We start from the raw sequence: 26,633 nt of genomic DNA, 5'->3' as shown, positions 1-26,633 counted from the left end.
GGTCTTAATGGTAAATATTATACTATATAATTAAAATGTGAGACAAAACATTTTATTTCAAAGTTTGTTTTATAATGGAAGAAATAACTGTTTGAAAGCCTGTAAGTCGTTTAGAGAGCACTACTTTAAAACTGACAATCAGAAGGCATAATTCATGCAGACTTGTGAGAATAATTTAAATCCACTACTGCCATAATATGCCACTGAAAAAAAATTGTGATAGTCATGGAGAAATAGGTTACTAGGTTTGTGAAGAAGCTGAGACCCAATAACACTAAGTAACTTATCCGAGATCTCAGTCCTAGTCCTACTTAAAAGCCATAATTGATCTGTTCTGCTGTGGTAAATCTGAAAAACATCTCTGCAATTCAGCCATAGACTTCAGCATGTGAGTATAACCAAGAATAGAAACATCCTGCTTCTATAAATTGGGTTGGGATCCAGGATATCCTATTTGAAAAAAAAAGACATAATTTCTTCGAAATATACATGGCCAGTTTATTCTATTAATGTGCAATCTGTGAGAATCGGGGGGTGAAAAATAGAAGAGAAAAGAAAAGAATTCCAGGTTACAAGAGAAGATGAGGACTGGGAAAAATAAAAGGAAAGTAACATCAATGATGATCACTATGGTAAGCTTATTCTGTACTCAGCTTGATAACTAACAGTGTTATCACATGAAATCTTCACAAAAGTTCTGAACCATAAAGTACCACTGACCAGGAATTGGTCAAATTTGAAATTTTGGTTTCTTAAGTCATTGAAGCCCTCTTATTTGCTAAAATTTGAACTTGTTGTTGGGGGTTAATTGAACTAGTTAGATGGGTAGTCAATGAGTGTTTAGCGTGTCATGGCAAGTTACTGTGTTTTAAGGAGGAGACGCAGAGGGTTGATTAATTCTTCAAGTTCGTCAGTAAGAGAGGTCCAAGTGTAACCCTTGTAACACTGGGTTCTGTAACACTACATCTGATACATTTTGGTTAAAATTACACCCTAAGGAAAAATATTTTACCATAAAATTTGTATTCTACCTTAAGTGTGATAAATGAGTATCATTACTTAAACTATGAATAGTTACATTTTTGTGATACTTGTCTTTATTAAAATCCACAGGGACATGAGAAAAACTGGCTGTTTTTCTGAAGCGGTCCTAGGATTAATATTAGCAGCTAATGTATACTTAGTGCTATATGACTTTGCCAGCCATGCAGAGAGTGTGTGTTTGAGGCTGGAACTATGAGGAGCTGGGAGGCTGAGACTCTTTATGTTCTTTGCCTCCACATGACCGATGACCAGTGAATATTTATGAAAGCAAAGGTAGTGGAGTAGATTAGTGATTTTCAAACCAGATTTCTTGCCGCTCTAGAAGCGCTTAGGGACTGTTGCAGGCCTGGGGACAGTAGCAGTGGTGGTTAGCTGACAGCCTAGTGGGGTGGAGGGAGCTCCAAGTCGGTGAATCTCCTGTGTGTCACATGCTCAGCTCTAGAAATTTTGGCATTTTGGACTTCAGTCCGCACACTTATACTATGAAGTACCCATATTCCCTGAACAAGTCCAGAGTTGTTAGTACATTGAAGAAGGTCACACAGTTTTCATAAATGATGATCTTGGGATCTGAAATCAGAAATGATTCTAGTGCCCGCACTCTTAGCCCCTCTCTGCATTAGTATTACGGATGGGGAAAAGGAAAAAATATACTCCCTGTGCAAACCAGGCCAATAGCATATTTTTTTGTTTGTTTGATAAAACACCTTTGTTTAGTAACACTAGAAATTATTTAGAGGGGGATCTGGACTTGAACCAGGCTCTACATGGTCTATTTGACTTTGAATAAGTTACTAATTGTGCCTCAATTTCCTAATTTGTAAAATAGGAATAATAACAGGTTATTGTGGAGAGTAAATGAATTTGTACATGTTATGTACTTTGAACAATGTCTGTTACTCACTATGAATTCAGTTCATCTACTTACTTGTTTGATGTCTTTCTATAGCTCTGTTCTGGAAGATGTGGTATTTTTAAATTAAATTTAATACTCAGAATAGATTGGTATCGTTTTTAGCTTTCTTTCTATTATATTTTCCATTTTGCTTATGTATCTGTTTATGTAATGTCATTTCAGGTTCCTATATGATAGTGGACTCTTCAGATCATGACCCTGGAGAAAAAGCCAGACTTCAGCTGCCTACAATGAAGGAGAACGACACTCACTGTATTGACTTCAGTTACCTGTTATACAGCCAGAAAGGGTTGAATCCTGGCACTTTGAACATACTGGTTAGGGTGAATAAAGGACCTCTTGCCAATCCAATTTGGAATGTGACTGGATTCACGGGTAGAGATTGGCTTCGGGCTGAGCTAGCAGTGAGCACCTTTTGGCCCAATGAATATCAGGTAATCATCTGTTCTTTGGTTCATGCTTTGATGTCACTGGATCTCACTATATATGTAATACTTAGAGCTAAATACTAGCCCCATAGGAATGAGAGGTTGTTTCTTTAGCTCTCCTCCAGTGCTGTTCTTGAGGAAGTGTTTGAATACTTTGGCGCAGAATCTTCAAAGTAGAGAAAATATTTCAACATATGTAAAAATGTAGTTTAGGTACAAAATTTGTTGGTTGTTTGGCAAAGAGCCACTCGTTGACATAATTTCTATGTCTCTGTTCAGGAAGAAATAGGCTTTTTTGAGTTGAGTGTAATATTCAGACTGGATTGGTTTACTGGCTCCTTGAAAATAATATTTGAAAAATAAACATGAAACAGTGTTTCGTGAAATATGTCATCAAAGAGGTAGGCATCTTCAATTATTTAAAAATATTTTTGTCAATTACATGGAGTATAAAAATAAGCAAACAAAACCTCACCAAGAATTGAGTGGAGGACAGTTTTGGCTTCAAGGTAGCACTAAAGAATTTCAGTAAGAGTTTAGAGGCTTCGTTCTAGTGACTAAGTGACTGCTTCATTCCATCCCTCTGCCACTTGACTTTCTCTAATTACTCATTATTACTTATCAGTCTCCCTGTACATGACCTATCATGGCCTCTCCAGCCCCAACTATATTTTAAAAAAAAGCAACCAACAACAAAGGTGTCCACATGTCTTTGGATTTTTTCCCCCCAGAAATGCTTGATTTAATTATGAGTAAACCAGACAATGAATAGTGTCAATACCTACGTTGTGATTTGTGTGACTGAGTTTATATGATTTAACCAGAGAAATCCATTTACCAGTTTGGAAAGTTGTTCAATAATCTTCATTGTGAGGTTCAGTACCTGGTAACAGAAAGTTCCCTCTTCTGAAAGTTCACTTCTGTGTTAGATCTGGAGATTTAAACTTTTAAAGGTTTGCCTATTTGTAGCTTATTATATAGAACCTAACGGGAATGAGTTTATGTAACCGTATATTTTCATTATCATCAGTAATTTATAAGCTAATAACAGGTTTATTTCTGCTTTTTAAAAAAGCACGTTAGGCTTATCTTTATTCCTAGGAAGAGGGGAGAGGAAATCAATGCATTCTTTTAATTGCTTTGTTTTGAGTTGATTTTTTATTTTATTAAAAGTCTCTTACTTTATAGGTATGGTTCTGCAGGTAAGGTTCTCCATTCAGGGTTGTGTGTCTATGAAGATTTCAATGGATTCTTATCAGGTACTAGTTGATTCCATTATTCCTGAATAGAAGGAGGTTTCTCTTCAGTCCTGGAGAGCCATCTGCTTCTTCAGGGCTCAGAGCTCTGGGAGGGCCGCTTATGTGGTAGGTGAGTGGGTGGAGGTGTGTGAAACTAACGCTGAAGCACTGACGCAAGATTAATGGGCTCATCTCTGACAACAGTGGGTTGAAGGCTGTCATTGCTGGGTCACCCTCACAGCACATTGTCATTATACTGATTTCTTTAGAATCTGTTATTGGAGCTTAACATATCACTAAAAAGAAGCTCTGATTCAGCAAAATAAAGCTGTCCACAGATTCAGCCTCCTTAAAATAAAGTAAAGCTCAGATAACAAATCTAGCAAAATTATTAAAAATTTGGGTTCTGGAGTCAGGTTGCATATATTCAGTCCTGCTTATTGTTTGCTCCCTGCAAAGATGGTACGTTAAAGAATCAAATTGTTAGCTGTATCTTTGAAAATAAAACCCATAGAAGTAGATTTTGATAAATCCAGCAAATAGTGTATCTGTGGTATCATACTGCTGATCCTTTGTAACTAAGAAATGGCATACATATAATTACTTTTTCCTATTTTTTTGCTAAGATCTATCTTTGAATCATTGATATTAATAACATTTTCTTTTTTAAACCAAACTGTAATTTCTATTTTATTTTTTTATTATTTTTGAAATATAGTTGATCTACCATGTTGTGTTAATTTCTTGTGTACAGCAAAGTGATTCAGTTATATACACAAACACACACATTCTTTTTTATATTCTTTTCCATTATGGTTTGCCACAGGATATTGAATATGGTTCCCTATGCTCTACCTTAGGACCTTGCTTATCCACTCTGTATGTAATAGTTTGCATCTGCTAACCCCAAACTCCCAGTCCATCCCTCCCTCACCCCCCAGTAACATTTCTTATGGCACAGATTTCTGTAATGTTAATTTTAATGTCGAGTTATAGTAGCAAGAACTGGATGAATGCTTCTTTGTTTAGTCTCATTTCGTATGACAGAGCTACCTAGGTTACTTGTACCTGTGGTATTTTTAAGCAAACAGTACAAAAGGAACCTGTGCACTTTTCAGCCTGGCCAGTGAGATCTTTTTGGAGATCTCTTATCAGAGAAAATGATTGCCAAATACATAGCACCTGTGAGTAAATGTTTCTTTGTTGCAGACTGAAATTTGAGCAATAGATCATTTCTTAAGCACTTCTGCATCCTTTTCCTTAACCAGCAAAATTTAACAATGAAGGAGAGCAAATAACAGAGTAGAATATTTTTTATTCATGTGCTTAGTGCTCAATAAATTACTTGATTGATATTTTCATTGATTTTGTCATTTAGATACCTAGTGGTATCTGTATATCAGTTATTAGAAACAACTATGTTTATGTAGCATTTTTGCTATTAGGAAATAACATGAAAAACTTTTGACTATTGCTTAATGCAGAATCTTTATGGAGTTTTAAAAATTAAAATATAGCCATGCACTGTGCCATCTTATAAGCCTACTCTTTCATTCTTAAAGAAACACTGCATATTTTAAATTTTCCCAGACTCTAGGTTAAGTAGAGTTACGATATTCATAGAAATTGTTTACCTTGGTTCTACAGTTTACTTAGCTTCTATTCTCCAGAGATCTTACACTCTCCAGACTTCTTTAACCTTGTTTTTCAATTTCTCAATTTTAATTTCTCATTTTTCTAACTCAGTTTTCTTTCATGTGTCTAGTGGAGGCTCCTATCTTTTCTTTGCTTGAGCTATCCCTTATCTCACCACCCCTCTGGTACAACCCCCTTTCACCCAACTTTAACAATAACAACAGAAGCAATCAGAAAGAAAATAGGCTGAGAGTGCTGCTACCTTTAGTTAGCATAAGATAACTTGTATAAGCATCGTGATCCTGGAAGTAAAAACAAAATGCTCTTTACAAGCTAGCACTTCTTTTCCATTTTTCTGTTGAACTAAATATCCAAAAAAGATATAGCATGTCTTTGGTGTGATTTTCCCTTCCCAGAGATTCCATCTTACCGGATGCCTAAAGAGAAGATTGATGTGGTAATTTAATTACTTAGGCTGTGGACTATTCAATAATGAGGAGATACCAGTTTTTAACCCTAAGAAACTTAACCTCTGACTTGGAAAAAAAAAATACATGAAATTGTGAAATAAAGGCAAACATCATTCTATGAATAATGAATTTTGGTTACCTGGAAGATCAGGATAAGGGCCCATGGACTCTGGGGCCAGCCCTTCCTGGGATAATCTTGACTCTACTATTTAGCAGATGTGTAGCCTTGGGAATATTCCTTAATCCCGTTGACTGTAGTTTCTTCATCTGAAAAATGAGGATCACAACAGTACCTACCTCACTGGGTTGTTCTAGGCATTAAGTGAATTAATACATATAGAGTGTTAGAAAAGTGTCTGACAATAGTAGGTGTTTACCATAAATTAGGTTAATGTTCGTTATGATGAGTAAATAAAAAAGTTGTGAACTCTGTTGGATTTAATAAGTGCTCAGCATTTTCTTCTGTTGTGAAAGCATGCAATTCTTTTTTCCCAAAGACAATATTTTTAGAGCAGTTTTAGGTTCATAGGAAATTCGAGAGGAAGGTACAGAGATTTCTGCATATACCCCTGATTCCCACACATGCGTAGATGCCCTCATTATCAACAATCTCCCACGAGAGAAATCCAATAGCTGAACCTATATTGACACACCATAATCATTCAAAATCCATAGTTAATTTTAGGGTTCACTCTAAAGAGTGTTGTATATTCTAAGAGTTGGTGTTGTATATTTTTGGTGCTGTATATTCTAAAAGTTTAGACAAATATATAATGACATGTATTCATCCTTATAGGATGCCCTAGAAGTCCTCTGTGTTCCACCTATTCATTCCTTCCTATCCCTACTCTCTTCTTTTCAGGATTTTTATTTGTTAAAATGTCTGATTTTGGGGGGGTATTATTAGCATGGGTTACACCATGCTAACCTCTGGGGATATACAGGTAAAGTCTCTCTTCTCTTGAAGTTTACAGTCTAGCTTGGCCCTGTAGAAGATAAAATGCAAATGCAGATGTAGGGTCTTCCTTTAAGGAGCCTAGTCCAGAAGGGAATGTGAGATATATGTAGATAAAACTTTGAAACAATATAGCATTATTGTATGACTTAAGAGGGATGGATCTAAAATCTAGTGGGAAAATGGAAACAAAAGATTTGTTTCCAAAGTAATTTGAGGCAGAAATGGGACTGTAATTCTTGTTGCTTGATTTCTCTATTCCTGGATTAGTTTGCTTTACACCTCATTGTTGGAAAGCAAAAACCTTATTGTTTTTGTTAAACCACAGTTATTTGGAAGCAACACTTTCTGTAGTGAAACTCAATAAGCAAATGTAAAGTGTATTTATGATATGAGCATTGCAGTGATACACTAATATATAAGGAACTGTTTCTCGCCTGTGTCTTCAGAACAATAGATGTCTTTTTAGCTCAGTATACTAATTACAGAAAGTATCATATTATGTGTATTTTATTTGCCATGGTTACAAGTTGCTAATTCTTCCTATTTTTATAGGCCTTAAATAAGTACTGTAAATTTTTTAATTGCTCTAAACAGAAGTAGAAAGAGAAACAACCACCCAAACATTATGAGTTATTATCTCAGTGTTAAATTTCAACTGAGGATCAGCACACCTCTAAAAGTGTAATTTTCTCCATTCTGGAAATCTGACCTGTCTTGTATGTGTAAAACTAAATTCTGCTTTGGGATTAAATCCATTAGTTTCTTATTGAACAGTGAGGTTGTTACCAAATGAGGCAGGCAGACATAACTTCCAAAACTATTAGTGGAAACCTAATCTGCTGTTTTCCATTAACTGGGTGCACATCATTAATCACAAAAATGATGCGTGATGAAAACTACAGGGGTTTGGCCTGAAATTGGAAAGTGATAATATAGCAGAATGTGCCTTTTTTTCCCTCACCCCCTAATTCACTGAGAAATAAACACTGAACTTTTGCAACCCATTTTCTTCTCAACATTTTCCACTGGTTTAAAAAATTGTAAGAACTGGACAAGCATGGGGTCTTTTGTTTTTGGCTCCGTCTTAAAGATTTATGTTAGCACGTATTGTGCTGATATTCGGCAGTGGAATGTTTGTTACCCTCCAGAGATTCTGCTGCTTTGGATCCAACAAGATTGGGACTTAAACCAAATGACTGTTTACTTAAATAAAAAGTCTCTGAAAGATTGATCCTGAAGGGGTTGAAGTAAGGGCGTGCTCATGAACCATGCATGCAAAGAGTGAGGAAAAGAGGATATGACTCCTGTGCCACTCTTGGAATGCTCCCAATTTTTACTGGTCCTCATCCAACCATGTAAAGCCCCACTGAAGAAAGCAGGGTGGCAAGATTGTTCTTTTCTAGATGGATTTTCTTTCCTAGTCTTCTTGAGCAGCCATAACAAAATACTACAGGCTAAGTGGCTTAAACTACAGAAATTTATTTCTCTCGTGGTGTGACAGTCAGAGATCGAAGTGCTGGTCTGTTTGTTTCCTGGTGAGGGCTCTCTTCCTGGCTTGCAGATGGCCACCTTCTCCCTGTGTCTTCACATAATGGAGAGAGAGAGAACTCTGTGTCTCATCCTCTTCTTATAAGGGCACCAGGCCTATTGGATTAGGGTGCCACCCTCTTGACCTCATTTAACCTTAATTACCCCCTAAAGGCCCAATCTTCAAATACAGTCACTTTGGTGATTAGGACTTGAATGTATGAAATTGGTGGGAGGGGACACCATTCAGTGCATAGTACTAAGTATAACTTACAGTTGTAACGTCTTCATTTATAATCCTTATACATGACTCTGGCTCATTATCTTGTGTGACAGTATTGCAGATATTAATTTTCTGTTTGATAGTCATTCTACTCACATTTTCCCGCATTGGCCAGGTACTCTCCCACCTTACTTACTTTCCCAACTTACTTTGCAGGTAGGAGTGGCCATGTGACCATCTCTGGCCAATGAGTTATGATGGAAAGTCAGCTGGGAGATCTCTGGGAAAGATGTTATTCCCTGACTAAAAAGAAATACATGTTGTTGCATGAGAACATGATGCCTGGCACTGCTGCAGTTATTTTGTAACTCTGAGGAAGAAGATAACAGACTGAGGGTAACAGAAGAAAGTATGGAAGGAGCCAGGGTGCTACTCTCAGACAATAACAGCAACAAGAATAACAATAACAATAACTTTCAAAACAACTGTTAGTTGAGTATTCTCCTATGCAGTCCAAAGCATCCTAATACATCATGTCACATCTTTGTTGACCTTACAAGGCAATCTCACCTCTCAACACACTGTTTGTGGATAGCACATGTGAGACATATGGCAGAATTTCAAGTATACATATCTATCTATGAATGAAACAATTAATATTTTTCAGGCCAGTTGCAGAGCAAAGACAAAGCTATATACCTGAAAATGTAAATAGGACTATAATAGAATGAGTCAGTGACCGAAGGGAGTAGGAGGAAAGGAAGGAGGGATAATTTGTTGGTTGTCTACCATGCCTAAGACCCTGAGCTGGATACTTGCATATATGTCATCTTTACATTGTTTTAATGTTTGATCAAGTGAATGGTTCTTATCTTCATGCATGGACTAAGTTGCTGGCTATTAAGTGGTCAAAATTATTTCCCTTTTCCTCTTTACTAATTTAATCTTGCTTTTAAAATTTTGGACTTTAGCCCTATCAGTGGCATCTGAAGTTAGTTACAACTAAATCGGCTTATTTTTGTTCTGGTAGCAGTAATTGCCTAACGTGGGCATTCTGGCTCATTTTTACCCTGGCACCATACCTTCTGTGTGATAGGCTGATAACAAAGCAGCTTTTTTCTGCTCATTTTTTACTCTTAGTGATTCCCTGTTTGTTTCCTTTAAAGTACTCCCAATAGGTTGGAAAAAACTTCCACGTTATCACAGTCATTGTTTTCTTAAAATTTATCATCCTGTGAGGGTGACTTCTCTCTGGTTCCTGACGGCGATTTGCTTTTATTATAAAACAGCCGCTTTACTTTTGCTTTGGACTCTGTTTGCATTGATTCATTGATAAAACTTACAGTGTGTAAACAGATGTAAACAAGTGAAGAAAAGAGTCCTGTTAACACAATAATTATTGCAAGTATATGACAGGAGTCTCTTGTTATTCTACTAAATCATACCCGTTTTCACTTAGTGTAGCAGGAGCTGTCAAGTGTCCTTTCACTAATTCTTTTGAGAAATACTTCCCTGAAATTAATGCACTTCCCTTTTAATAGCAGATTGAAAAATAATGAGCAGTAAACAGAGTTAGGCAGTGTAAGTTCAACTTTTGACTTTTTCTTAGGAGTTTGTTTCTTCCAAGGGGACTGGGGAAGACAGATGCTCCAAAGAGTAGAAGAGATGCCTGTACTTCACTCACTCACTCACTTACTTGTGTTCAGCCCAGCTTGTTGAATCCAAATTAACACACTTGTGATTCCTTGTTTTCCATACCTCTGTATCCATTAATGGGCTGATCTTCACGTACCAAGAAGAGGAAAAAAAAATGTATCCTACTGGAGCAGGATTCCTAGCCAAACACACAAAAAAATGCAAGAACCATTTCCTTCTAATCTGTTTAATCTGACAATGCTGTACCATTTATTAATGTAATACCACAATAATAAGAAAAATATAGATAGTTTAAAATCAATTTCTTCTATAGTTATTTTGTCTGCTGACTTTGATGGTTAATTGGAATTGTTTTTTACCCCCCAAGGGCTTTTGAGTTTCTGTACAACCTGAATTTCTGTGCAACCTCTTTGTCCATTTCCATGTCAGAGACTGATTTTTCTTTATTCTAGATAACAAAATATTGCCTCTTCAAGTGAAAAACAAAACTAAACAGGGTGACATGTTTTTATCTACAATTTAACTTTCTTGCTGTGGTGATTTCAGTTTCCATTCTTAGTACATAATGGAAAAAGGAAAAGTTGTAATTATCTATTTTAGTGTTTGCTTTTCAATTGAAAGAATGTGGTAGGGAGGAAATGTAAAGAAAATGCCAGACATATTTATAGTTCATATCTATGTTTCACTATTCCTTTGATAATATATAGAATCTATTCTGTTGTTAGTAATACAAGTTGGAATTTAAAGGAAAACAAACCTTGGACACCGTAAATTAAAACATCTACTTATGTAATCTGGTGGACAATTTATGGTTAATTTTAGCTATTTTGATTTTCAAAAGGTATTTTTAAAGCTGTCATTGTAAAACTAGCTGCTACATGTTATTTCTGCATTTAGTTATATAAATAACCACTGCACACACCACTGGAATTCCCTGATGAGATTTGGATCCTTAATAGTCTTTGAATGATTTTTTAAAAAAATCATTCTCAGCTTTCTGGAAGCAGTAGATCAATTCTCATTTTATGTTTAAAAATAAGGTGTATAGTCATAAATTTATACCAAGTAATGATTCAATAAAGAAAGGAACATTTCTAGCACCTAGAGATCAAAGATTGGTTCAAACTGAAACATCTTTAGGTCCTGGAGTTTTGCAACAACAGCATAAATGTAATACTTGGGAACAGATTCAGCAATTCTCTGGGTTAATATTTATTAAAGGAAACTTTTGGTTTGGTTGTGAACTTCAGTATGTTAGACTTACAAAGGAATGAAGCCCGTTTAGCCCCATAAATGTGGGAGTGAATTTCTGTCCTGCTTTTGTTTTGGTTGCTGTTTGTTTTCTTTTTCTTTTATGTTTTCCCCTCTTACTGTCCACCCCCTTCTTCTGGGGAGGGGGCAGCTGTAAGCAAACCAATAGACACAGAGCCAAATAACTATTTTTTGAGTAGGTCTGTTACGTTAGGTATTGTGACATGCTGCATGAGAATTAGAAGTATGTGGTCTCACTGTTTTGTGTTAGTAGAGAATAAAGTTGAGGCCATCTTCTATATCGAGTAAAGGTTTAAATTAGACATCTTTTGGTCTGTGTTCAATCCCAGGTCCATTGATCATCATGTCCGTGTTCATTAAGTGATATTTTGTGTGACCCTTTGAGTTTCAGTCCCTACACTATTAGCTAGTCTGCTAATTATACATTTGTTTTATGATGTAATAAGAGCCTCAAAGTATTCTATTTAAAGCTCTTATTTACAAATGAAAGATACCAACTAAAGGTAGCAAAGTCAAAAAGAGATAGAATTGAAAAGATCTGTGATTCTCTCACAGCATGTTAGGAAAGTGGGATATCCAAGCCTGAAGACGGGCCCCAGAATAGCAACAACAACATTGACTTTCTCTCTGTAGGTCACTATGAATGACTCATTAATTTTTCCATTCCACGAGTAGGTATCAAGCAACCTAATCAATGCCAAGCACTGTTCTGGTTGCTGGGGTATACAGTTCTGAATAAGTCTCAAGGTTCCTATTCTCCCAGGAATTCTATTCTAGGGGTGGGAGGGGGAAAAACAAATAGATAAGTAAATGAGCAAAGTATCAGAATGCAATAAGTGCTAAAAAAGATAGTTAAAATAGAATAATGTGAGAGTTAGAGTTCTGGAAACCACCTTGGACCAGGTGGTTCAGGAAGAACTGTTGGAGAAAGTGAGTTACACCTGGAGATGTGAATGGCAAAAGGGACCCAGGCACACAATGATCAGAGAAATGCAGCAGAAACAGAGCAAACAGCTAATTCAAGACCCTAAATTTGGGGAGTTTGGCATCATGGAGGGACAGAGGACAGGTGGAGGAGTGGTCAAAGGAGACCTTTTCTAGGATGAGATGGGCAGGTTCTAGTTATGTGCAGCTTTGTCATCCAAGGAAAGAGTTTGAACACTTTTAAAAAGATGTTTTGAAAGGGATTTTACTCACTCATTTTTGTCTCATCTTGTACATGTTTGAAGTTTATATTCTTTAGTCTTTTCACTGCTTACTCTCCAGTCACAGCTCCGCTTGTGTCCCATCTTGATAATGGGAACAGTTCCCTGTTTTCCCTTCCCATAAATTCTATTATAAATTAATTACTTTTGGGGGGATGCTACTTTGCTGATATTGACCTCCTAAGATTTTGCCCGTGTTTCCTCTAAAGTCAAAATGTTTAGCCTTCATTTGAGGTCCTTCATAATTTAGCCTCAGTCAACTGCTCCAACCTTTCTACCATTATTTTTTTACAGACACCCTCTGCTTTAGTCAGACTGCAACCTGTTCTAATTGTTCTTTGAGCAGTTTGGGCACTTTGTATGTGTATGTATGAATTTAAACATGATACATATCATGTTTATATATATACACACACACATCTTAATATATAAATATATAGTGTATATAATATATACCTTATATATAATATGTATACCTTATATATATCTAATATCTAATACATTATATATTATATATTTTATATATATATCTCTTCTAAAATGCCTTTGTTTCTTCCTTTCCCTCTCCCAAGTTCTGTTTATCCTTTAAGACCCGACTATGCCCACGTCTACCATGAAGCCTTTGCCAGCCACCTCACTTCTCTCATATCCGTATTGCTTACGTTGCTATTTAGACATTTAGCTTGTGCCCCCAAGTGGATTATAGAACCTCTTTGAAAAGGGACTGGGTACACCATAAAGACAGTGTAATATTTACGTGGTGCTTTGTATTTTGAAAGCAGTTTGACAAATTAAAAAAACAAAATTCATCTTCACAGTAGCATTATGAGCTTATTAGGAAAAGGAGAACTATTTTTATTTTAGAGATAAGGACTGAGAGAGGATAAGTGACTTGTTTAAGGTCATGTTTCTAGCTAGAATTGAGTTAGGTCCCCTAATGGTAAATTCTAGTTCCTCTCTTAAGTACCAGGCTGTTTGTTTGTTTATGTATTGATAACGATCTTTCAGCCTCCGTCTCAAAAGAAAATTTGATTTGATGATTAAATATTAAGTGATGGGATAAGAGTAAGGTTGTAATTATTTCACTTCCATACAATGTCTCAGGAAGTTTTTTTCTAATTGTTATTTGCTAATATTTCTTTAAAAACGTTGAATATTTTTATGGTTTGTCTGTCAAGAACTGATTGGATGAAGTAAGCTGAACACTTAAGGGTCAGCTCAGAACTTTGGTGGACTGGATTTCAATTCGTTTCCATAAACCAGTATTTATTGAGTTGTTATTATATGCTTAGCACTAATCTAGGCTCTGGGAGAAAACAAGTGTGAAAACAATTTCATACCTTCCTTTAGGAAATATAAAGTCCACTCAGGAAATTGGCCATGTATTGACAAGTTTTGGTGGTAGGTGATGGTTAAATGGGGTTCCGTTATACATTTATCTCTAATTTTATGTATATTTGAAAATGCCATAATAAAACAATGGGAAATAACAGAAGTCTTCTGCGGGAGATAAAACATCCATATTGGCTGTCTTGTATTATTTAATTAAATGGCCAAAGGAGTGAAGAAGACAGTTGTATTAAAGGAGCTCCAAGAAGGAAGCAACACACAGGCTCTGTGGTCAGACAAAAATGGAGTGGGATCTGGGTATGCCAAAGCAGGTGTAAAAGGGGGTTGAGGCTTCCACATTGCAAGGCATAGATAGCGCCCTCTGCTGTCAGAAATGAGAATGATCCTATTGTGTGAGGGCACAGCTATACCGGTCTGGCTGCAGTGGAGGATTTTGACACGAAGAGGAATGACAGATGACGTTGAACTGGTTGGACCCTATCATTCAGAAATTTCCAAATCCAGGTTGTGAGATTTGTTTGTTAATTTGATTCCTAAATGTTTGTGGACCACTCAGAAGAGTCTAAACAGCAAAGCAGTGTGATGACTGATGATTTTTAAAAGTCATTCTTTTTAAGGCTGAGCTCAGCAGATCAAAGGTGGACCTTAAGTCAGCATTTGCTGGCTATCCCCACACTGCTATTATTTAGGCTCCATCTGTTCCAACCAGACTCTTGAAGTTGTGACGTTCAACATTTTTGCATAAAGATCTGTGGGGGGCAAGGCATATTTTTGTTATTTAGTTCCTTTTCTCTAGGTAGGTATTATTTATTATGAAAGGTAATCAGGTTTTGGCAGACAAACTCACATTTGAAAAAAAAGTCTATTGAAAGATTCTGCCTTTGTCAACAGAATTGCTAAATTTTGTTCATTTAAGATTATTCTTTCCACTGGGATTGTGGGGGAACTTTATTATAAAGGATGAAGGCTGTCCAGGTGATGCTCTTCTCCTCCATCTGCCCGTTAAGTCCTTAATCTCCTACACCTGGGTGGCTTCTAATCCTTTATTTGCTTTGTGTACCAGTGGTTCCAAGTTGGACAAGTTCTGTGTCATATATGCCAACAAAGTAAGTTTCCTTGTGCCATAAAAGGGCATGCTATGCCCCAAGATCTCCTGGAAAATAAAGTGGATTGCTGTTCACAAATGGGCCTGCTGGTTTTAATGCAACCCAGTTAGTAAATGGCATTCACTCACTATACAACCAGAAGTGCCCTATTGATTGGCAGCAGGAAGCTCCTTGTTCACATTGAGACTTCCTTTCGCAGGGTTGCTAGCCTCTGAGAATTGTCAGTGTGCTGCCTTTGTGATGCAGTAAAAGGTCCTTTCTGCTTTTTTTCATTTGCTATTTACTTCTCAGTTTGGAGCCAGCTGGGTTATTTAGTCATGGGCCTGAGATGTAAGGCACAGAAGTTTTAAATAAGTTTGTTTTGGGATCTTCCTTGATCAGGGTTCTTTTCGGAAGAAAGTCAAGCAAATAATACAGGAGGCAAAGTTATCCACTGCTTCTTAGTTATCACTCTACTACCTTAAATTCAGTGGGCTACCTTCTCAAGAGGTTATGCCCTGAATTGAATTTCAGCCTTGAACTCTACTCTAGTTCAGAGAGAGCTCATGTTACAGAAACAGTCTTCTCACTTCAGTCATGTAAACCTTCCTAACAAATCATCTGCACACCCAGTGAGATCTTTTATCTATCAGCTACCTTATATGATAACTGGGAATCAGAAGGACAGGCCCAATGCATTTCCTCTGTTCTTCAAGTAAAAGCCGATAAGGAGTATAACTAACTTAGTAGAGCATAGTACTTGTTAAGTCAAGACAGGGTATAGCTCACTTAACTTAAAAAAAGAAAGAATAAAAAGCAGTGTTCCTTGTCCAGTACTTTTGCATCTCTGATTAGCTGTCATATAAATGGATGACATTGGTTTGTAGAAGCAGAGGCTGGAACTTTTTATTTTTTCAATCTCATTGCCACTACTAAAAAGACAGTGTATAGGGAGATTACTTAAGCCATAATTTGTGATCATATTGCCTGGAGGTGGTGAATTGGTATCAAATGGGAAATTTTCTATAAAAATGGTGTTTGTTAATTTTGAGAAGAATGAGAAACTTATTAAAATTATGAATATTTTAATAAGGAGGGAATCATATGCATTAAGAGAGACCTGGCCACACAAAATTGCTTTAATTCCTAAGTGTTATCACGGTTCTCTCCCTCAGCAGTACAAAGCAGTTAGGGCTATGAGAAGTTAATTACTGCTTCTGAAGTAAAGGACTCTGGAGGCAGTACCCGCAGTGAGAGGAGATTCACGCCGTTTTACAGATCAGCCCCCCACACCCCTGTAGAGCTGTGGCTTTGCATAGGGTCCAAGAACCTCACTTACAGACCAGGGCTTCTGTATCTGGTCACTTCCCTACTGTTTGGATCATTTCCAAAGACTCCTGACTCTTCCTAGACTCTGGCTTCCCCTGCCCCTCTCTGCCTTCGGTCTTGCTCCAGAGGCCCAGTGGCACCTACCACCCCTGCTCCAATGGAAACAATGTCCCTCTTAAGAGAAAATCTTGTCCTTGGACCAGGGGCTAGGAGAACTGGGGAGTGGGAGGAATGATGCTTCTGCCGTACCCTTTAATAAGACCCTTTTAAAAAGTCTAAGGAGTGCCCAGGTGGATTAGACTTTGTGGTGAGTTAAAAGGAATGAGAAGGTTGAACTCTTTGAACTAAGAAGCCATTCTGTAGCAGAGATGTAATTTATAGCCTATTGACTGTTTTCTGACTGTTGAGTGAGACATTTAATATAGGGAATAGCAAGCTTATCATTTTTTAATGCCCAAGATTATAATATTATTTATTTAAAACTGACATAGAATCTCCACAATTAGCTCCTTTCTCCCGTGTCTTTGGTTCCTCTCTCCAGGCCCACCCCAATATGTCCCACATACCCACTGATGCTTGCCCCTCTCTCTGCAAACATACGAAGTCTCATCCAGCTGAAAAAAATGTGCTCTGTACTGCCATGCACATCTATTCTTCACAGCCCAGCTTCTGCAGAGGGTGGTTTTTACCTATTGCCTCCAGCTCCTCTCAGGGTGTTCTCATACCTTATAGCTTGGTTGTTCTCTCTTTCACGCATCTGAAAATTACCATCTTGAGATGATGGTCTCTAACATTTTTTTTCAGTTCCAATTCCCCTTGACTTCTGTGTAACATCTGGCATTCCTGGACTCTCTGTTTCTTCTTTAAATCTAAAAGCTTATATTATCCTTTTTTCTTTGACCCTCTCTGAACACTTATTCACCTTTATCCTTTTCTGGTCTTTCTGCTTTCTCATTCTTCTAAGTGTAAGTGGTTCTGAGCATTTAGTCAGTTTTCTTTTATAACTTTGTTTTTAATGAAATATTTTATAAGAATATGACTATGCACAAGATACAAAGAACAGTAAACAAACATACATGTACTTGTAAACCAAATGAAATAATATCTCCAGACTCTTCTGAGAGTCTCGTTTCTATTGACTTCCTTTTTTCTTTCTTGACTTATTTTAAAAAAATATTTTATTAATTTTGTAATGTTTTTGAGATATTATGTAAATGTATCATGTTTTATGCATTTTTGGGCCACTTAATTGCTGCTCCCAGTCCTGCCACACTCAACATCCATAACATCTATGTTTTTGTGTAGCTGTAGTTCTTCTTCACTGCTGTATTGTATTCTGTTTTTGAATATGCTAAAATTAATGATCCAGCCTTCTGCCTATGGATATTTGGATAGTTCTCGGGTTTCCTAGTTGCTATATTACAAAGAAAAGTTGGACATGTGTGTACATTATTGTGCATGTGTCTGTGCACACGTACGTGATCTTCTCTAGCAGTGAAATTTGCAAAGTCATAGGGAGTATACATTTTTGACTTAATAAAGTGACACTAAGTTGTTTGTCAAAATGATTGAATAATTGACATTCCAACCAGCATGGTGTAAGCACTTCTATTATTATATATTCTCACCAGACATATAGATTTTCAGATTTTTCAGAAAGGTATTTTTAGATTTTTCAGCTTTTCTTCTCCATAGGGTAGGTGTAAAACTATAATCAAAATTCACATTTTTTCTGACTATTTCTGAGTATTGTTGAGGTTGAAATGATTTTCAAATGTTTGTATTTGCATTTTGACTTTTTTCAAGTGCCTATTTGTGCCTTTAGCCTTTTTTTCTATTGGTTTATCCATTTCTTATCAATTGGTAGACATTGGTCCAGATATTAATCATTTGATAAGAACATGTGTTTTTATTTTTTTCAGGTTTGGCCTTAAGTTTTCACTTTTGTTATAGTTCTTTAGACAAAATTTTAATGTTGATGATTTTATTAAAATTTCATTTACAGATTAAAAAAACTTTTAAGAAAACTTTCCTAACTCTGAGGTTATTTTAGTCTGTTTCTTTTAAAAGTTTTATGATTTTCCTTTCAAATTTAAGTATTTAGTGATCTTGGAAGTGATTTTATATATGGAATGAAGTAGGGCTTTTTATAATCATCTTCATTAGTGCTGAACTCACAAATGTGCATTCTCCTCTCTCTGTCTCAGAATTTGCGTATATCTATTAAATTCATATTTGCATTTTGTTTTGATATATTTTCTTGAGCCCCAAGGCCTCTTTCCAACTGCCTCCTAAAAATTTCTATGTTGATGTACATCACCTTAAACTCATATCTAAAACAGAATTCCTTTTTCTACCCTTTCCCAACCCTCACACCCACATCTAACAAGTTCCTGAATTCTTTGACTGTTTCCTTTAAAATTAGTTTTTATCTGATTGTTTTTATTTCTACTACTACCCTTTTCATACAGTGCGACCTAAACCTCAGACTCCTGTAATGTTTCAGGTGGACTTCCTGCATCTCTATTTTTCCTAACCTAATCACGAATACTGACACCATATTGGTGTTAATCTTTATAAAGCCAGACTTTGATTCTCTCCAATTAAAATACCTTTATTAACTCCTCTTTGTTCTCATGCTAAAGAGTCTAGTCCCTAAGGCTCTCCAGTTTTTCTTGTCTAGCCCCAACTCTGCTTTACCTTATCTTCCTCTACAATATCTCTCTTCTTCTAAATTAGATTCTCTTTAAATTGTCTAGTGCTTTTTGTTTTAATTTATTACAACATTCCATTGTGCCCATTGTTCTAACTTCCTGGAAAACCTAAATCAAACCCTTTCTATCATTCTTTTGGCATTCACGGTTCACTGACTTACAACTTTCCTGAAAATTTTTGTTGAACTAAAGATACCAATTTTTATTATTTTATTGTATCCCCTGTAGCATCCATCATAATACTTAGCACGTAATAGATCATTAATAAATATTGGTGGGTTGATTAGTAGAAGGATACTGATTTTATGCAGTGCAACTGTATTTGGATTATCCTGGGTGAGTTTTTAAAATTTTATCTGATTTGGGGAGTTGGATTTTGAAATTTCTGCATCAAACAAATTTTATTTGGGAAAATGCCAGATTCTGTGTTTTTCTGAGAGATCTAAATTTTCAGTCTCCATGGAGAGTCTTTTCTTCCTAAATTACAGGTATTTTTAAATGCTAACTTCAAGTGCTTAATTTCTGTTTTTTCTTGATTTCTTTTTTCTCTTTATCTTTCAGCAGTTTCTCAGTATCCCTGCTGAAAGAATACTTCCACATTCTAGTAGACTTATTTTCTTCCTCTTCTATTTTCTATAAACAGTCAAAGTACTAGTGAAAAATTCCTGGACTAACCATTCAAGCCAGATAGTGGAGAAAAGGAAACTTTAAATCCTCTAAGCTACTAATAATTTAGACAGTGAATCTAATATTTTTTGGTGATTCATGCAAGGTGGGGAAAAAAGAAAAGGGAAAATCTGTTCAAGCCTCTCCATTAGTCAGTTTTATTTCAGCAGTTAATTGTTCTGCACCAAAATGACAGTGATAAATCAATGAAATGGTGACTTTGAAAAGGGGGTTCTTAAAAATCTACTGAAAGGCATATTAAACTTTCTTTTCTCTCTTCTCAAAGTTGCAAACAATAAGTCTCCTCTAAAGCAGTCAAGAAGAAAACGCTTAGAAGACAGGTAGAATAAAGAGCTATTTTTATATTCAGAAACTTTTTTATTTAAGAAAAGAAATACAGAAATAGCAAAATAGGCATAGAGCTGTGCTATCCAATCCAGTCCTTAAACTGCTATGGTTAGAATGATTTGTTTTCATAAGTGTGTTTTTTCTTTTTCTTTATATTTTTCTTTTTAATAAAACACATTTTTCTTGTCTTTTTCCTTTTTATATTATCAGCCTGTTACCATCCTCCTAGAAGGAATAAAGAACATATACTGATTGTATTTTAAAGTGAATTCTCTGGGAATTTAATATTCTCAATTCTCTTGAACAAGTAAATCTAGAAATGCTCTTTTGTGTGTGTGTACAGTCACATTTCTTAATAGACATAAAGATGGCTTTTAAATTTAGTAATTGGTAGAGTTATACATGTTTTCAGCTGCAAGGCTTTAATGATTATTTTATCCAACCTCCTGATTTTGGAGACTCATTGAGACTACATGATCTGTGCATGTTATACAGAGAAAAGTGTCTGAGTGGGCCAGGATTTCCTTTCTGTTCAACTACTTTCAAGATAACCAGCTATTTTAAGCATTTCACAATCACATAACTTCTTCCCCTTAAAGTCAAAGCTTGTTCTGTGTATTTTTATCATTTGCATCCTTGAAATTACTTCTTCTATACAATATAATGAACCACGGATAGTTAAATAGGTTAAAATATATTTGGTAATGTTTTGCTTTCTTGATGTTCAATGCTGCTACCTTCAATATTGACATAAATTAAAGAATACATTACTCTGAAGGTTATGCTAAAACATTTTTTTTCCCATAAAGAATTTGTGTTCCTTCTTCTTAGTATTATACTTCGGTTTTGCTTGGCAAGATTATGTGGAAAGAGCTCTTACATCACCCCCAATTAACCACTGAAGAACAGAAAGCACTGGTGCGGCTCTCTTAGTCTTTTTAAGTAAACCACAGGCAAAATATGGAACACTTCATAGTAGAATTGCATAAGTCATGGGCTCTGATAGGATCTTCCATGACTGGGTTTTATTCTGACCACAGTGCAGCTTTTGTTTTTTGACTGTAAACGTCTCTGTTATTTCAACAGTTATCACGACTTCAAATAATTGTTGAGTGTTGTAATTGAGCTAATCTACTCTTGGAACTGCAATAACAGTGAAAATGTCTTGCTCTTTAAATTCTGTGTAAAAATAGTCCAAGCGTTTTAAAGAAAAACTTTCCATTTTAGAAAGAGAAATTTGCTTGAACAATTTATTTTAATGGAACAAAATTAAGTAATGAATCTTCATGCCAGATCTTTAACTGAAGTCTTCTAGCTGAAGAAAATCACTTTATAGGAGAGATTAGATTAACCCCTCCTGAGGTAGTACAGGGTCACTTTTACTTAGAGACTACATGATTTATAACAAGAGTAATCTGAGTGAATATTGAATGGTATTCCATCTATGTTTAAACACCCAGGCAGTGACATGGAAAAGAACTGATGAAAGATGTAACAGGACAAATACACTAATGGATGTGATCTGCAGCTGTTTATTACTGTCCTCCTTTTCAGCCATAGGCATACCTTCACCCACATTCCCCTCCACCAACCAAGGGCGTCTTCCTATAGATTGACAGCTACCTTAACTTCTTAAAGGAAGACCAGTAATAGGGGTGCGTAGTAAAAAAAAAGTCCCATGTACCTAGAGGTAGAATTCAATGGACAAAAAAGGGGACTAACTTTGAAAGATCTAGTTGGAATGCAGAGCTGGTAGGGTACTGGAATTCACTTACCAATTTAGAAGACTCCTTTAGTAGTTTCGGTCAGAGATAGAAACAGAGGACTGGAAATAGGCTGAGACTGATAGTGCAGACTTGAATGAAATCAGTTGATTTCCCAGAAGCGGTTCGGATATGGAATTGATAGGAGTTGAAGGTTGATTTTGCACGTGGGGTTAGAGAAAGAAGGCAGAGGTAATACCGTGTTTTCTAATTGTGCAAGTATAGTGGAGTATGATGCAATTGATTGTGGTATGGGTTATTTGAGAGGAGGCAGATTGGTCTGTGTGAGTGTGTGTGAGAGTGTTTGTGTGTATGTACTGGGAGTTGTGGACCTTGATGATGCTGGTTTAGTTGACCATGGGTCATCTGTGCGGAGTTGACTCATGGTTTAGATATCCTAAAGGTCAGAAGAAAGATCTTAACTAGAAAAAGATTTGGAAGTCATTGGCATGAAGATGCTAATAAAAGTCAGAGGAAGCTAGTATTGCCCATGAATCATCTGGAGTTTCATAAACATCGGTAATCCATAGAAGAGTCCAGCAAGTCAAGTCGAGAAAGGAGAAAAAAGGGAGGTACAAAGAATGAAGAGAAAATCATGAAATTGACAGGAAATTTAAGGGAAGAGGACATTTCAAGGGAGGAAATGATATTATCAAATCCTGCAGAAATCTCAAAGAAGATAAAATAAAAGGGGTTTATTGACTCTAACATGGAACACTTTACTTTTAACGTCTAGGTCCATGTTTTGAGTAAATAGAGTGAATAGAGCAAAAGATGGGTTTAGTTCTGGGGCAGAGGATATTCTTTTTTTTTTTTCCTGACTTCTTATAGAATTGAGGGATTTTTTGTTTGTTTTGTTTGCTTTTTCGCTTGTTCACAATTTGTGATTTAGTGATAGGAACTTAAAATGAATGAAACTATCATCATCATCTGCTGTTCTTAGTAGATGTTTCTGAACATGCTACAGAATAACCTACTGGATGCAAGACAATAAATGTAAATAATTTTATTTTACATTAGATAGATCATTGAGATGCTATCCTTATCCTAAAAGAAGAATAAAATAAATATGAGTAGTTTTCCAGCAGTAGAAGCAAGACAGTCTAATTATCAAATAATATAGCAGCAGTGATGATTCTTTTAAAAAGAGTATGTATATTAAGACAGAATTCCATAAACTGTATTTATAATAGATATGCTTTCATGTAATGAACATTTCTTCTAAAAAGAAAAAAGCATAATTTTTGCTTTTACAATTTAAATAAATCAGTATTTAAGAAATGTAGATACTATATGCTTGGAATCATAGTGTGCTTTTGTGTTTAACATTTCTCTTCTTATGGTTTATCTTCTATTTAAGGCAGCTAATGATTAAAACATAAAATTTACCTACGTTTGAAGGGATACATACTTTTATTCAACAACTTTAAAATATTGAAAGAATGATAAAAAATACTATTTTGGTTTCTGTACTTAACACCAAACATCAGGGCATTTAAAAAAGTTGAGAAGAAAATTTCTAATTTTAAGATCTGAAAAAGATGATGTGAGTAAAACATTGTTATTTTGGGAAAGATAGAATTGTATTAAAAGCTATGCTAAAATTATGTACAGTCATAAAATTGCTACTTTATGCCTGTATTAAAAAAAGTAGTGCTATTTACTTTCTATTATGGCAAACATTAATTCATTTAGACAACAAATATTTTTCAAGGGCCTTCTTCAGTTCAGGCACTGTTTTCAGTTTTACTCACTCACAGTGTATCAGTGAGTAAAAGAAACAAGTAAATCACTCCTCTGAAGAAACTTTTGTATTATGGGAGGTCACAGGAGACAGTAAACAATTATAACAATATTATAAGTAAGACTGGAAGGTAGTAACAGCTGTGGAAAAGAAAAGAGAGCAGGATGGTGGGGGGTGTTGAGAGTTGAAGGGTGGGGGCAGGTTGTGGTTTTACATTCCGTATTCTGGGTGGATTTCACTGAGTAGGCTCTTGGGCAAAGATGTAAAGAAGATAAGGGTATAAACGCTTGGTTATCTTTCAGAAGAGCCTTGCAAGGTAAGGGAAGAGTCAGGGCAAAGGCCATATGGTGAGACATGCCTGGTGTGTCCCGGAGTAGCCACTGTGGAGTCCACAATGACTGGAGGGCAGTGGGGGCGGGGAGAGGAGGTTGAGCAAGAGGATGGGTCAGCTCACTTTGAAACTTGCAGTGCCTGGGAAGGACCTGACTGTTACTCAGAGGGTGGAGGGTGTGGAGATTCATTGGAAACTTCTGAGTAGAGGAGAGACTTGATTTTGGGGCGTTGTTTTTCATGTTCTTTAGCACACACTGTATAAGAATGTAAGTTAAAATTTTTTTTATTAATGTTTATAACAGTGTGCTATAAATAATTACTACAGTATAGCCTACTGGCCACGTATGGAATTGTGTGACACTAGGGTCCTGAAGTTTAAGGTCTGTCGGCTCTGCATGTGCCGCATTTTCAGAATCCTAAAAGTTTAATTTTGGAAAATTAAGATTTGTTTAAAATAATCACCTTGATTTGTGGATGTGGAAACTAATTTGCCTAAGATAACTAATTTGCCTAATCCTAGTGCTAACAAACTGGATTTGTTAGCGCTAGGATTAGGGTTTAGGTTTCTCCAATATAAATAAGAATTAGAAGCAAGAACCCAAAACTACCTACTATGATCGGATTTGTACTCAGTGCCTTACTAATTTTCTTCTAATCCAATTTCCCCACTTAAATTACTTTGCTGCATCTTCAACACATCTCTTTGTCCAGGTCTGAATGTATCATTGCTGTTACTACTGGGTCTTTTCTGTTAATTACTATATCTTATTCAATCCTTTTTTCCTTCCTCAGGATCAGTTTTTAGGCATTCTTTCTTTATATGAACCTTGTAATCCGTTCCTGCTTGATGGTTTTTGCATATCCTGCAGCAGAGATGGGAAAATTATGATCAAATCTAGCCTATGACCTGTTTTTGTACATTGTTATCCAATAATGGTTTTTGCAAAAGAAGACTATTTCATGACACATAAAAATTATGTGAAATCAAATTTTGTTGTCCATAAATAAAACTTTATTGACACATGGTCGCGTTTATTCCTTTATCTGTTGTTCACAGTACTCTTGTGCTGCAGTGGCAGAGTTGAGTAATTGTGACACCCTTAGAGCCTTAAATATTTTTTATTAGGCATTTTAAACAGAAAGTTTGATGACCTGTGTCCTAGAGCAGTGCTTCTCAGACTTTGCTATGCATAGAGTTGCCTGGACTGCTTGTTAAAACCCAGATTCCCAGGCATCGTCACTCTCAGAGGTTCTGATTCCATCAGTATAGGGTGGGGCCTGAGACTCTGGATTCTACTCTCAAGCAATCCAGGTCCAGCCAGACCACAGAATTTTATAGCATTGCCCTAAAGTGGTCCTTCTTGAATTTAATGCCTATCTTAGCTGAACTTCCTCTGTCTTACAATCATTAACCAATTTGGGAGGAAGAAGGTGGAAGGGGTTGTCTTTGGTGAACCTTAAAGCAGCCTGCTCCAAGAAGCAGACCTAGTCCAAACATACTCAATCTTTGAAATTTGTGCACCCTCTGTGTTGTATTCTTAACATATATCTGAGTGTATTTTAATATAGAAATATCCATTCCTTCTTTCCTGCTTTGTCCTTCTCACATACAATTTTCTATGTATTCCTGTTTATCCTGACTTAGATGCCTTTGCAGAAACTTCCTAATTGTCTTACATAAATGACTGTGTTAAACTGAGTGGTTAATCACATTAATGGTATTTTACATTTTACTTTTTTGAATTATTTCATCTTTCTTGGACTGGTCAAGTTTTCTTTTGTCTTTGTAAACAGTGAAAACAAATCAGGGCTATAAAGTTTCTATTAAATTATTTTAAATTTGAAGAACAGTAGTTACAGATATTCATATAGTGACACATACATAGTTTATTGTGTAGCCTGTGTCCCAAGTGCAAGCTGATCATATGGTTAATTTGTGGAAGAAAACTCAGTACTCATAATCTAAGGATTTCCATACAGTATAATGAAATCACATATGCAGTTATATACTTGCTTATGTAGGGTATTATATACTTCCTGCTTCATACTGTAATTCTACACAAATGTATTTTTTAATGACTCTAGCTTTGTTCCCAGAGGTGTATGATTTCTTTTTGAGTTGGTCAGCCCTCTGTCATTTATTTATATTTGCAGAATGGTAATAATTTCTATAGTCATAAATTATTTAATAAAACAATTGAACTTAGGGTAAAGCATAGGCAGGATATATATTACACAAATATTGTGTAAACTCTACATTTAGCGTATCTTAAGCCAACACAGTGAATTAGCAAAAATTAGACTCCTAGCCAATGTGATTTTTATCTACATTTAAGTTTTGTTGGTTACTGCAGGTATGCTCCAAGTTCAAATATAGTCTACCAAAATGAGAGAGATGAAGTGCAGTTAGCTTTATCTCTTGCCCTAAAACTTTAATTTAGTAAATTGACTTAATAAAACTCAGTATGTAAAATGCAAGCAGGGAACTGAGTCTACCTTCTGTTTGTGCATCTACGCTGTGTTTTTTGTTCACGAGTTATCTGTGCTACTCAGTCACTAAACGATTGCTGAAATGAACTGAATTCTACTTCGGTCAGTGGGGTACCTCCTCTTTCCTTAGATAGTTTAATTATTATTGTTATTTAATTTTAGTAGACCCGACAACTTGTAACTCAGATAATTTCTGGAAAAATACGTTGATCTATTATATTACTGTGGAAGAGGTCTGA

General features: G+C 35.9%; 1 protein-coding gene across 2 annotated transcripts in view; it reads left to right on the top strand.

Annotated features, from left to right (window-relative positions):
• The window catches only part of PTPRK (protein tyrosine phosphatase receptor type K), a 535,150-nt gene that overhangs the window by 194,803 nt on the left and 313,714 nt on the right, over window positions 1–26,633 (top strand). For both annotated transcript variants that reach the window (XM_057738295.1, XM_057738294.1), the window contains exon 3: window positions 2,123–2,394. In XM_057738295.1, coding sequence (XP_057594278.1) covers window positions 2,123–2,394 — 272 coding nt within the window. The remainder of the gene's footprint in view (window positions 1–2,122; window positions 2,395–26,633) is intronic.

Source organism: Hippopotamus amphibius, chromosome 6 (genome assembly GCF_030028045.1).
Source record: "Hippopotamus amphibius kiboko isolate mHipAmp2 chromosome 6, mHipAmp2.hap2, whole genome shotgun sequence".
NCBI classification, from domain to species: domain Eukaryota; kingdom Metazoa; phylum Chordata; class Mammalia; order Artiodactyla; family Hippopotamidae; genus Hippopotamus; species Hippopotamus amphibius.
This window is presented reverse-complemented; position numbering and strand designations above follow the sequence as displayed.